Below are 12,591 nucleotides of genomic sequence, written 5' to 3' on the forward strand. Positions count from 1 at the left end.
ACAGTCGTCACTAAAAGGGCTTTTTTGATAAGAGATTAAAACATTGAGATAAAAAAAGAAAAGAAACTGGGTACAGCAGCATACAACAAAGCACACATTTAAAAACTAGGCATGAGTACAGGTTTGTTGCTGAATTAACCAGGATTTAGTAGCTTTCTTAAAAGTAATGAAGTGTGCAGCAGATTTCAAGTGATCAGCGAGTTCCAGGACTTTCACAGAAAAAGCTGTCTGAGCAGAAGATGTTTAGCAGAATGGAAGCTGCTCTGGTGGATCTGCTGCAGCTCTGTGATCTCTTGATGTATTTGCAGAAAGGCTGAGGAGCAAGTCCACTTAAACATTTAAACACAAGCTTTACATAATGATGAAGTGACATGAAACGTAGCCTGAACTCAGTGATTAAGTTAATTAATTAGTGAAGGTTTGACTTAGTACTGTTGTAATTACATTTGTATACTCTAACAAAGTGTAAACCAGACATGTGAAGTCTTACACAAGAACATTAAGTGTGTAGTTCACTTTAAATCAAATGTTTGGCACTTCAGAACCAAAAAGTCCAATACCAACCACTGTGATGTTTAATGAACACTCCCTTAAATGATTGTGCCTCTCTTCCCTTTTCCTGGCAGGGCTCACTGAGGTGCAGACATGGAAGTGCCTTGCTACCTGCCCAAACTGCTGTTTGAGCTGAATGAGCAGCGTAAGCGGGACTTCTTCTGTGACTGCAGCATCCTTGTGGAAGGCCGTGTCTTCAAGGCCCATCGTAATGTGTTGTTTGCTGGGAGCGGCTATTTCCGGGCTCTTCTGGTTCACTATCTGCAGGTGAGAATAGCTTATTATCACTGCCTACCAATGTTTTTGTTTTTTTCTAGGAGAGGTGGGCAAGTGTTGGGCATGGCTTCTTAGAAACAAATGTAATGATTTGGCTAAGATAATATGTTTATTATTGTGTTATTAATAATTCCTTTAATGTCCTGAAATAAAAAAAGAAGAACATAAGAAATATAATATATGAAGAAGAATATAAGAAATAAATAACTTCCCCATGGGTGGATGGTGGGAGCTGGGGCACTGTGTAAGTGAACTGATTTAGAGGCCTGGTCTGTTTTGTTAATGTGACTGCTGATTCTCCATTGTTTTGTATTGCGGGACATACTTGTCAAAGTAGGGCATCCAGTATGCTGCTAAGATATCAGAAATTAGAGATCTGTTAAATCAAGCTTGCCAAAATCATTGCTCTGCTTCTCATTCTAAATCTTGTTACAGTCAAAAGAAGTTTGAAGTAAGGCAGATTAAAACAAATAGTATTTTCAAGTAAAGAAAGTCCTAGATTGTCTTGAATTTCTACAATACATCTTTTTTCAGGATAGTGGACAGCGCTACAGCACCGCATCGTTGGACATTGTGACAGCCGATGCCTTCTCTATTATCCTGGACTTCCTTTACACTGGCCGTTTGGCCCTGAACAGAAGCAATGTCATCGAGGTGATGTCAGCAGCCAGCTACCTGCAGATGACTGATCTGGTAAACTTCTGTAAGGGATACATCCATTCATCTTTGGAAATCTGCAACAAGGAGAAGGAGAGGGACACAGAGAAGAAGGACCAGGTACAGGGTGGAGGGATGGGTTCAGCAGACAGCGGCACTCCTGCTGCGACAGTCTCCAGAGGTGCAGGGGCTGCAGAGCCTCATTCACAGGTTGCAGAGGCAGATAGGGGCTCGGGGTTAGGTGTGGAGTCTGTGACCTCGGCTAGAACCCCCTTGTCTATCCTTGTCACCACAACTCCAGGCACCAGCAGGGACATGGACAGCGACTACCATTCCAGAGAGGAATTTGCATCTGGGAGTGAAGGACAGAAGGGACACATGGATGAGACTAACCTCTCATCCTCTTCATCATCTGTTTTGACCCCGGAGTTAGTGAACCCCAAGATAGAGTATGACCCAGATGAGGAGCTTATGGAGTCCCCGGACACCAAAGACTTGGCCTCATATCCTGGGCCCTCTCTCCATAACCCTCATCATGGTAGGCTACTTCTCCCAAGTCCCTCTCCCTCCAATGAGCGCTCTCCCTTGGGATACAGCCCTTCCTTTAATGCTAGGCAGCTGATGGAGATGTTGGCCAGAGGTGAAGGCCCCAGTCCTCTGGGGGACAGAGGGGGGCAGCGCTTTACCCAAGGGCTAGGCGGCAACACTGGAAGAGGCAGAATGGATGAAGGTTTAGGGTTTGTAGGATCATCTATCATGGAGATTCAGTCTGATTGGCTTGGAGAGGACACAGGTAATTGGCAAAATCAATCTAAGTTCACGCAAATGGCTTAGGGTGACATATGTTTCCTTGTAGGCTGTTGAAATGAATACTCTCTTGCATTGCATTCAATAGATTCTCAAGCAGCAGCGCATGTGTACACATTTTTCAGTCTTTTCCTCTTGAGGTAAATTTAAACTGCTGGCCTCTGCCTCCCCCTGCAGGTGATGGTTTGGTAGTGCCAGTGAAACTCCACAAGTGCCCATTCTGCCCGTACACCGCCAAGCAGAAGGGAATCATGAAGAGACACATTCGCTGCCACACAGGAGAGAGGCCCTTCCCCTGTCCCATGTGTGGCAAGAGGTTCACAAGACAGGAGCACCTTCGCAGCCATGCCCTGAGTGTAAGAACTCTGCAAGACGATGAGCCTGGTTATGTATTATGTTGTGACGTCTAACTTGGTTTTGATGTGTAGGCCTCTTGAGTCTGAGGGAGCTTATGATACAAAAGTCAATTGAAGAAGGAATTATACAATAATATATGCCTTCTTATGAGCATTTTTGCCTTATTTTCTAGCTAGAAATTGTGATTAATTTCCAATTGTAATCACTGCTGGGTGTTTTGTTGGAAGGGATGTGATATTTACAAAGTCAAACAGGCAAATTACAAATTGTTCTGAAATTGTTCATAGTTTTAAATTATTGAGGAATTTCGTGGCCAGCCGTGTGTCGGCAACTGTCTGAAAAAGGAGTTCACTTATTGAAAACAATTTTTAATTAAATTGTTTATCATTTTGATGAATGACTTCAAAATCCATTTTTAACTAACTTTTTGTGGGAGAATACACAGTGGGAGTTATCTGTCTTCTTGTTGTAGTTTACAAATTGTTGCATTTTGTCTCGGTTGTAGTAGAATTGTATACTGAATAATAGTTAATATATAATGCTTTGTACAAAACCAGTTAAAGCCAGTAATTGCTAGCAGTTAGCAGTAAACAGTAATTAGCCGTCTCACTCTTTAATTGAGTGCTGTTAAATTTGGTTCTTTTTCCCCTGTTGTTTTGTGAGCTGTGAAGGAAGCACAATGAGAGCAGTACATCTTTTGGCTCCCATGTTGTTATTATTATTAGAATACTCTTAAAGTTGGTGTTGCCTGAGCAAAATGATTCACATTCTGCTGTCTGACCATTGACAGGTCCATAGACACTACTGGCCAGTATCATGTAAGAGCTGCAGGCGAACCTTCACCGGATCCAGTGTTTCACCAGGACTCAGACGCTTCGGCATCTGCGACAGCTGCAACTGCGTGACAACCACTCACGATGATTCCACCCCTGTTCACTCCGCCAGCCAACCAGAGCCCATGGAACGTACAGACGGTGGTACGGATTGGTCCAGTTTTATGGACGACGTAGATGAGGTGGAGGTTGGCAGAATGGAGGACTTGGTACAGAAACAGATGCTTGAAAGGCAGCTGGCTGCCTGCACAGATGTGAATCTGTAGCCCGCTGTACTTAGAGAAGAAAACCCTTCCTTGAACCGTTCTACTGTTCAGTTAACTGTGGCCATACTGTTATTGATGTTAAATTATTACTGTAAAATGACTATATTGACTCAGAAAATGTGTCCTTTTGCCTGTTGGACATATTGTGCTCCAGTGATTTGCCTGGCAGCAAATAGATCCAGTGTTTTATGATTGTGTTTTTTATAAATCATAAATGTGGTCTTTAATTTCATGCATGTCTTTGCACAGCTGATCAAATCCAAATTTCTCTGTATGTGCTGTACATAAAGAGAATGTGGCTGTCCACATTATAGCTCATTACATGTTTTGTCCAAAAAATATTACAGTTCATGGATAAAATGAGCTTTGTGGTTATAATGGGGCCATTGTGGGTATTGTTGCAATAAATGTGTTGTGTAACTGTGGACATTTCCTTTTATCACACTTTGAGTGTTTATGTGCTTTTCTACATGTAGATACTTTCTAATCTTGTGATATGTGTACACTTCCCTGCTGCTCGTCATGGATTTGCATCAGTTGATCAACCTGCAGTATTGTGACGCAAAAAGTGCCCTTTGACGCCTTGTATTGGTTGAAAGTGGAGGAGGAAAATGATTATTCAGTGGAAATCTGTGCAAATCACTGAAATTAAAGACTTTTGCATCAAGGAAGCAACTGACCACCGTAGTCTTTTTTTCCCTGTAGATTAAGACTCGTGTGTTTCTTCGGGATGTGGTGGTTACCAATGACAGGTGGGGTAAAGGCTGCTACTGCAAACATGGAGGCTACTACAACTGTGCTGACAGGTACACGCCTGGTAAACTTCCAGACCACAAATGGGAGAAATGCCAGTCCATTGACACCCATTCCTGGGGCTACCGAAGAGACATGAAGCTAAGTGAACTCATGGACCTGCCGTCCATCATAAAGGTGAAAGGTCACAGTAGGTCAAAGCCTACAACTGATGTATGTCCAGTCATTTTGTGCTTATTTATTTGGTGAGCTTGTATTAGTCTGACTCTCTGTTTCCTCAGGACTTGGTGTATGTGGTGGCAATGGGTGGTAACTACCTGCTGAATATCGGGCTAATGGCAAATGGTATGATTGCCACAGTGTTTGAGGAGAGGCTGAGGGGACTTGGTGCCTGGTTAGGGATCAGTGGGGAGGCTATCTATGCTTCCAAACCCTGGAGGGTCCAGATGGAGAACAGCACTGTAGCTGTTTGGTGAGATTGTGATTTTGTATTTTTTCTTTTTCATTGTTGGTTGCAGGTTAAGCAGCATAGTCCAGGCGTCCTGCTCCCTAGCAACATCATGTGATTTTTGTGATGTAAATCAATGCAAAGCCTGTAGTAGTTTGGTCTTTAGCCTCTGTGTGCTCCTATTATAGGTACACTGCCAAAAACAATGCAGTTTATGCCATAATCCTTTGCTGGCCGTCCAAACAATCACTCCAGCTCACAACACCAAGGACGTCTGGGGCCACAAAAGTAAGCCTTACACCTTTATACCTTCAAGGTTTAATTCCAGTTACCTTCTTTGCCATAATCATAAACTCTACCCACTACTCTTTCACATCTGCAGGTTACACTTATGGACTATCCTATTGTGCCACTGAAGTGGGCACCAGTGACGCAAACAGCTGGACTGATGATTGTTATGCCTATAATGCCAGTATCTCCTGGGAATGCCTGGTCTCTGAAACTGGAGGGAGTAGCCTAACATCAGGGAGTTGTAACAAAGTCGTTTTTAGGTCAAGGGGCATGTCTGTTCACTTAACCTTCTGAGTGTGTGTAATTGTAAATAAAGTGATCAATGGGGTTTAAGTGTAAGCATCAAATATGATTTACTATGCACTGTAATATTAAAACACTGTCAAAGCTCACAGCAGGATTTAGAAAGAAACCCAAACATTGTACGCTCAATCACTGTGTAATGTGTATTTAATTCCCTCGGGTATTTACTGTAAGGATGAAGCTGGGCTCCTCTGACAAAAGCTTTTCTGGCACATACATATTATATAAAATCTCAACATGTCTTTGAGAATTTGAAAAGAATAAGTGCTGGTGGATGGTTATCTTGTCTTAACCACGGGGGAAGAGCCTTTTAAGAGTAGTCATGTTTGCATTAAATGTGGTAACAAAAAGAATTTTTATATAAATTGAGAAAATTGTAATTATGGGATAAGAGGGCACCTAAGGAAAAAAATGTGGGTTTTTTGTTACTTACTTATTCATAGAGGCAGTAGCAGACTGAGAAGACTAAGCATTCATTGTTTTAGTGCGTGCTGCACTAAACATGTGTGTAACAGCTGGCACTAAATCTGTGCTATGATGTGTGATTTTGAATCTTAGGCTGTCATATGTTCATGTACTATAATACATATTCTTGATCAAATATGAGACAAAATGGTCGAAGAAGAAATCACGAAGCCAACTGTGGAGGGCGACAATAAGCCGTCGTTGAGTCTAATGTGCCAAAAACCATAGAAGAAGAAGGATTGTTTACGACTTTGTTGTTTTTTTTTGTTTTTTTTTACCAGAAAGGTGCTCCGTAATCTCCCTGTCGGGCTGCACGGTGACTCATGGGGAAGTCGCGGGATTTGAGTGAGTTTGAGCGGGGCATGATAGTGGGAGCCCGGTGCTCCGGCTGCAGCATCTCGGAAACAGTGAACCGGCTGGGATTTTCAAAGACTGCGGTGTCCCGAGTTTACAGGGAATGGTGTGAGAAGCAGAAAACCTCCAGTCACCGGGGGTCCTGCGGGAGGAAACGCCTCGTCGATGACAGTGGTGAGAGGACGATGGAGAGGGTGGTGGAGGCTAACAACCATGCTACGAGTGTGCAGATCCAGGCTCTGTACAACAGCAGCGGACAGGAGAAGCCCATCTCGCTCACAACCACCCGGAGGACCTTGAAGCGGCTGGGCTACAGCCGCAGGGCTCAGCAGCGGGACTCTCTAGTCCTGGCCGGGCTGGACGCTCTGGCTGTGTACACATCGTGCCCCGAGCAGCCGGAGACCCCCGCGGACTTTGTGTGCAGCAACGAGAAAGACCCGGACCCAAGAATCCAGTCCTCCACGGACTCTGTGTGCAGCAACGAGAATAACCCCGAGCGAACAATTCAGTCCTCCACAGGCAAAGACCCGGACCCATAGGTGTAGAAAAGAACTGGACACCTTGTTCCGAGATGGCGTCCTTAATTCCTCAGAAAGGCGCATTTCTTCATTAAGGGAACAATATGTACATGCGGGATTATGTACACACAGAGTTTATAATGCATATAATCTATAATATAAGTATTGGAAAAATAAAAAGCAAACAAATGAAATAAAAAAAATATTTGCCAATGTATTGAACAAAACATACGTTTTCACCTTCTTCTTTCGCCTTAGCACATGTCCATCTGTAGGTCTGGACAAAACTGTCTGAAGTGTGTTTTGGAGTCAGTCCATTTCTTTCTTTTGTTAAATTTTGTTTTACGGAATCAGTTGTAAAAAGACAACCTTTGCCCATGTTGTTGCTTTCAAAACAGTTCAAACATTTCTGTATCCTGTAGTTTGATCGTTCTCTCAATCTTTCTCCTTCCATCAATGTCTATCCAGAATGTTGTTGTCTATTTACAATGAAAACACTGCGAATAGTTTAATTTTCTAATGAACAGAAATCAGAAGAATACACTCATCAAACTTCTCCAACACATGCTTTATTACTGGAAATATCCAGTTCAAACTTCTAAAAGAAACCACTTTTACTTTATTATTAACACAATTTCTATCAGCAGTTATCCTGCTGTAGCTATTCTGGGAATTTAGGTGTTTTAGCAACCTACGGAGAGTTTGCCCTCTACAATAAAAAACTTTCACATGGTGGGTATTTCAGTATTTATAGATGTTGGAAATAGATATTTCCTACCTGACAGAATAAGCTACCCTACTTTTAATCCTATTTTTTTTAGGGGTTGTATGTCTTCTTATGCTTCTTACACATATCTGACCTGAGTAGCTTCTAAACAATGTTTTTCGCTAGGGTAGGTCATTACGAGTGAGAGGCTTAGTTCATCAGACTAGTTGGTTATGGCAAGCCATTTTAACGTTTAATAGCTGGACTGGATATATATTGTAGACATCTGTAATTCAGTTCTTCCTAGTCAAAATGAACATTTCAGATATCCACAATGACATTCTTCCAAGGACAAATTACATCACTTTTTGCCATTCATGTGTATTGGGTTTTCAAGGCCTAATTTAAAAGTTTGCTCCGAATTTAGTAAGGCAGGGGCACAACTGATCTGATCATAGAGGTTAGCGAGGTAGCTAACACTAGCTTGCAGTTTACTTCATAGTCTGGTAGATCATTAGCTGCCAGTGTATAGCTTTCCAACAAATGCAGTTCCAATACACTTACGATGTATGATCAGCAACTAAAATGCAATACAGTTTTCTTTCTCTTTTCCTGATCCTGGGGCGGTTGGGCATGTAATGTATATTTGGACATTCAAAATTACCTTATGGATATCTGAAATAAAAAGTATGACTAGTAACAATTAGATTGTAGATATCTGAAATGGGAGTTTTTCCTAATAAGAAATCTATTGCAGAAATCCAGAATGTTCTTTCTAGATATCAAAAATGCAATTGTGGATATCTGAAATTGAAAGTCCAATACACATGAATGGCAAAAGTGACGTCTGACGTTGTGGATATCTGAAATGACAATTGTGAATAGGAAGAATGTAATTATAGATATCTGCAATATATATCCAGTCTAGCTATTAAATGTTAAAACGTACTTGACCACTTGTACTTTTTAAGGCTTTAAAGATATCTTAAATGTAATTTTGACGAGTACAATCTAAATTGTAGACACCTTGAAATACAATTTCTACCCTAAAGAATGTAATTGTGAGAATACAATTTTGACTAGGACAAATGCTTTGGATACAGATGTGGTTTGATTAACGCGAACTGTCAGTACGACTGACGGGATAGCCACGTGATAACTCACGTGATTACAGTCACGTGATGGGAAACGATGCACCTGAAGGGTCACGGCAAGAAGTGAAATGCCCGTCTAATACAGCTGCCAGCGGCCAAACAACTTCCATCACAGGCTTATTGGTTTACCAGTCTCAGTCCATATCAGCCAGAGGAGTTAACCTGTTGTAGTCATGCTAGCTGTATTTTTATTCGTCGGTGCTTTAGTTTCTCAAACTGCGGCTCAGTACACCGCGGACTGGACGAGTTTGGACGCCAGACCGCTGCCGTCATGGTACGACGAATCCAAGGTGGGGATTTTTGTCCACTGGGGAGTGTTTTCTGTCCCCGGGTTTGGGAGTGAGTGGTTTTGGTGGCACTGGCAGGGCCAGCAGCCCCCGGACCAGAAGTGTGTGAGCTACATGTCAAAGAATTACCCGCCAGGTTTCAGCTACCCGGAGTTTGCCCCCCAGTTTCATGCTCAGTTCTTCGACCCGGGGGAGTGGGCGGACATATTCAAGGCTTCTGGTGCAAAGTGAGTGTATTTCTAAAGTTAAATGTCGTGACAGAGCATCTGCTAACAGGCAGCTTCACTTCCGGGTATCGAACACGTTCTTGTTTGACCTGCATTTGTTGTGGTTTGTTAGCCATACTGTATGTTACACTTTAACATGCATACATACACGTTATCTCCACTGCAGATATGTCGTCCTGACTGCCAAACACCACGAAGGATTTACTAACTGGGGGTCTCCAAACTCCTGGAACTGGAATTCAGTTGATACTGGTCCTCACAGGGACCTAGTGGGAGACCTGGGAGAGGCAGTGCGCAACAGGTGGGGCATCAAATGTTTTGTTGTGATATTTTTGCTGTAGACATGGTGGATTTGGAGGGCTTGCAGGCCTCAAAGAAGTGTGTTACCCAAGTTGCTGCTCACACTTCACACCTTGATAGTTGTTTGGGTCAAATGTATTTCCAGATTTAATAGTAATCCATTCACTTAGATAAGGGATGCACCAATCCGATGTATCGGCACAGATACAGACCTTATGGAGTGGTTCAGGAATTGGCGTTGACCTGACGTATTCACATTAAATTCCTTGTTTCCTCTGTCAGCTCATGCAGTCACGGTGGACTGCAGACTCCAATGAGTTACGTGCAGTGTGGTAAACAGATTTTCAGTTTGTGATAAAGAGAGACCTGGTGTGAGATTGGAACTCTGCATCGGCAGCAGGGCCGTTTCCAGCTGTGTGAGGGCCCCATGCAAAATGTTGTTATTTTGCTCACAAGACACAGCTCCCCTATCCATTGCAGCATCTTAACAGTAACGTTTATAGATTTTTATAATAACTATATAGTTGTTTTTTTTTTGAGCATATAGGTGCTTTAACTCAACACGTCATTTTAATTTCTAAAAAAAAAGAACCCACTAAAATGGCAGCTTGGGGGCCCCTTGGGGACTATGGGGGCTCTATGCAACCACATAGTCCGCATAGAGCAAGAAACGACCCTGACCGGCAGACACTGTGAGCTGAGTTATTCCCTGCTATTATAATCTTATTGACTCTGATTGTCTTCAATGACAGATTTTATGGTTTTTGATTTCCTTGTTTAGGTCATTGCACTATGGACTCTACAACTCCTTGTATGAGTGGTTCCACCCTCTCTACTTGGCCGACAAGCAGAATGGATTCAAAACACAGGAGTTTGTGATGCATAAACTGCTACCGGAGCTTTATAACATGGTTGTAAGGTCAGTAGCGCTGACATTACTCCACCAGCTGATTGCAGCACAAACATGATTATTGCGCTTGCATGTAATAAAGTCAGACATAGTTATATTGATATGAGCCTGTATGAGACACATGTCAATACAGCCCAACGGCAGTATGTTCAAGCCTTTGCCTTCCTGTTGTTTTGCAGGTACAGACCTGAGGTGATCTGGTCTGATGGGGACTGGGAAGCACCTGACACCTACTGGAACTCCACCCAGTTCCTGGCCTGGCTTTACAACGACAGCCCTGTCAAAGTAAGTGTTTTTGTAACAAGGAAGCAACATATAACTGTGCAAGAATGCTGTATATAGACAGTGTGTTTCTTTAAAAAATGTTTCCACATGGTAGCAATTTAGCATGTACTTACCAGATCTTCCTTGTCGTAGGATACCGTTGTGACCAATGACAGATGGGGAGCTGGCTGTGCCTGTAAACATGGCGGCTACTATAACTGTGAAGACAAATATACTCCAGGCCAGCTGCCCAAGCACAAGTGGGAGAAGTGCACGTCTGTGGACACGTTTTCCTGGGGTTACCGTCGAAACATGAAGATGAGTGAGCTGATGGACTTACCCACTATCATAGAGGTAAGAATATGTGATAGTGTTAATTTCTAACATGTCTTATTTTTTACTGCTTAAAAATGTATAAAAGAATAGTAATATCAGTGAGGTGTCTCTTTCCAGTGACTGACTGGGTCTCCTCCTCCTCCCCCTCCTGCATCTGCTACAGGATCTGGTTCGCACTGTGGCTCTGGGAGGTAACTATCTTCTGAATGTGGGTCCCACACCTGATGGGATGATCCCTGCTGTGTTTGAGGAGAGGCTCAGGGGTGTTGGAGCCTGGCTGGAGATCAACGGGGAGGCCATCTACGCTTCCAAACCCTGGAGGGTCCAGACCGAGAACACCACTGTACCAGTCTGGTAAGACCCAGAGGGAGAGCTGAATCATAAGAACCAGTCTGTGATCTTGAAGTTCCTGTCTGAGCTGAAAGCACAATTTCCAGATTTATTTATTTAAAGGCAGATATAAAAAAAAAAAAAGATTTGTTGATAATTTGCCTTTATTTGATAGTGATGGTAGAGATACAGACAGGAAATGCCAGAAATAACTTGCAACAAATGAGGCATGCGTCTTAACCACTCAGCTACCGGACGCTCAGAAATTGAGATCATTGATGCAGTTATCATCTCCTTTTTTCTAGGTATACATCTAAAGGAGCCTCTGTCTATGCCATCATGACTACCAAACCCCCCAAGCCCACAGTTCAACTATTGGGACCCAAAACATCAGCAGCCACTAAGGTAAAGGGACTGAGACAATGTTGCTATTTTTACAGATACTCAACAGTAAAACCTTGTCAAAAAGAAACCTTGTTAAATACAGATACGTATATAGGTTTGTTTTTTATTATAGAGGAGCAGTACTACTCGCTGTCCACAACATGACATTTTACAACCAGCTTAGTGACTATTCATTTACAGAAGGGATATAGGTATGATTCCTTGTACGTGAAATGTAAGCTACTAAATCACAGATTTTGGTCCCTTGTCCAGGTGATCTTGTTGGGGAATCCAAAGCCTTTACCCTGGTCTCCAGTCCACCCCAATGCTGGCCTTACTGTCCTCCTGCCTGAACTGCCCTATACCCCTGGTCAAGTCTGGACACTCAGACTGGATGGTATCCAGTGAGCCTTAAACCCTCAAGTGCTCAACCTCTGCAAGTTTGAATATCTAGAATCTATTCATCTCAGGGTTTCATTATGTCTGGAGGATCAGCGCTTGTGTAATGGATGAGTATTTTTGCCAAAAAAGAATGTAACACTCCTCTTCAATGATACCTTTGTGGCTCTGAGGACTGAAGGTTCAACGTGTTGCCGCCTCTCAATTGTGCTCTGTTTTTTTTTTTTAAATGATTGAATGAAAAGTGGAATCTGCTGTTCAGCTTGTGAAGTTTTTCTGGCAGCGGCCTAATTGCTGTCTCAGAAGTGATACGTTTTTTCAAGTGGTTTGTTTGAAAATGAACAGTTCACACAAAGCACTTTTAATTTTTTTTTACTGTATGCTTTTAAAGTGGTTGAATAAAAGATGATTTGA

General features: G+C 42.6%; 2 protein-coding genes across 2 annotated transcripts; both read left to right on the forward strand.

Annotated features, from left to right (window-relative positions):
- The first annotated feature begins 645 nt into the window (after nucleotides 1–645).
- LOC139299229 (zinc finger and BTB domain-containing protein 8B-like) lies at nucleotides 646–4,411 on the forward strand. The gene is made up of 4 exons (XM_070922131.1): nucleotides 646–819; nucleotides 1,363–2,278; nucleotides 2,470–2,648; nucleotides 3,440–4,411. The coding sequence occupies exons 1-4, from the start codon at nucleotides 646–648 to the stop codon at nucleotides 3,746–3,748; spliced, it is 1,578 nt and encodes a 525-aa protein (XP_070778232.1). The 3' UTR covers nucleotides 3,749–4,411.
- A 4,377-nt stretch (nucleotides 4,412–8,788) lies between these two features.
- On the forward strand, nucleotides 8,789–12,591 carry LOC139298719 (tissue alpha-L-fucosidase-like). The gene is made up of 8 exons (XM_070921448.1): nucleotides 8,789–9,254; nucleotides 9,421–9,555; nucleotides 10,336–10,473; nucleotides 10,644–10,749; nucleotides 10,882–11,082; nucleotides 11,228–11,418; nucleotides 11,700–11,799; nucleotides 12,052–12,591. The coding sequence occupies exons 1-8, from the start codon at nucleotides 8,914–8,916 to the stop codon at nucleotides 12,184–12,186; spliced, it is 1,347 nt and encodes a 448-aa protein (XP_070777549.1). The 5' UTR covers nucleotides 8,789–8,913; the 3' UTR covers nucleotides 12,187–12,591.

The sequence above is a fragment of the Enoplosus armatus genome, chromosome 16, assembly GCF_043641665.1.
Source record: "Enoplosus armatus isolate fEnoArm2 chromosome 16, fEnoArm2.hap1, whole genome shotgun sequence".
Lineage (NCBI taxonomy): Eukaryota > Metazoa > Chordata > Actinopteri > Centrarchiformes > Enoplosidae > Enoplosus > Enoplosus armatus.

What these genes read in the sequence shown, in the direction of transcription:
- LOC139298719 (XM_070921448.1), top strand. Translation starts at nt 8,914, where the DNA reads ATGCTAGCTGTATTTTTATTCGTCGGTGCTTTAGTTTCTCAAACTGCG. An exon ending in ACAACGACAGCCCTGTCAAA is followed by an intron (nt 10,750 to 10,881) that starts GTAAGTGTTTTT and finishes TCCTTGTCGTAG; the next exon opens with GATACCGTTGTGACCAATGA. An exon ending in AACACCACTGTACCAGTCTG is followed by an intron (nt 11,419 to 11,699) that starts GTAAGACCCAGA and finishes CCTTTTTTCTAG; the next exon opens with GTATACATCTAAAGGAGCCT.
- LOC139299229 (XM_070922131.1), top strand. Translation starts at nt 646, where the DNA reads ATGGAAGTGCCTTGCTACCTGCCCAAACTGCTGTTTGAGCTGAATGAG. An exon ending in TTCTGGTTCACTATCTGCAG is followed by an intron (nt 820 to 1,362) that starts GTGAGAATAGCT and finishes ATCTTTTTTCAG; the next exon opens with GATAGTGGACAGCGCTACAG. An exon ending in TTGGCTTGGAGAGGACACAG is followed by an intron (nt 2,279 to 2,469) that starts GTAATTGGCAAA and finishes CTCCCCCTGCAG; the next exon opens with GTGATGGTTTGGTAGTGCCA.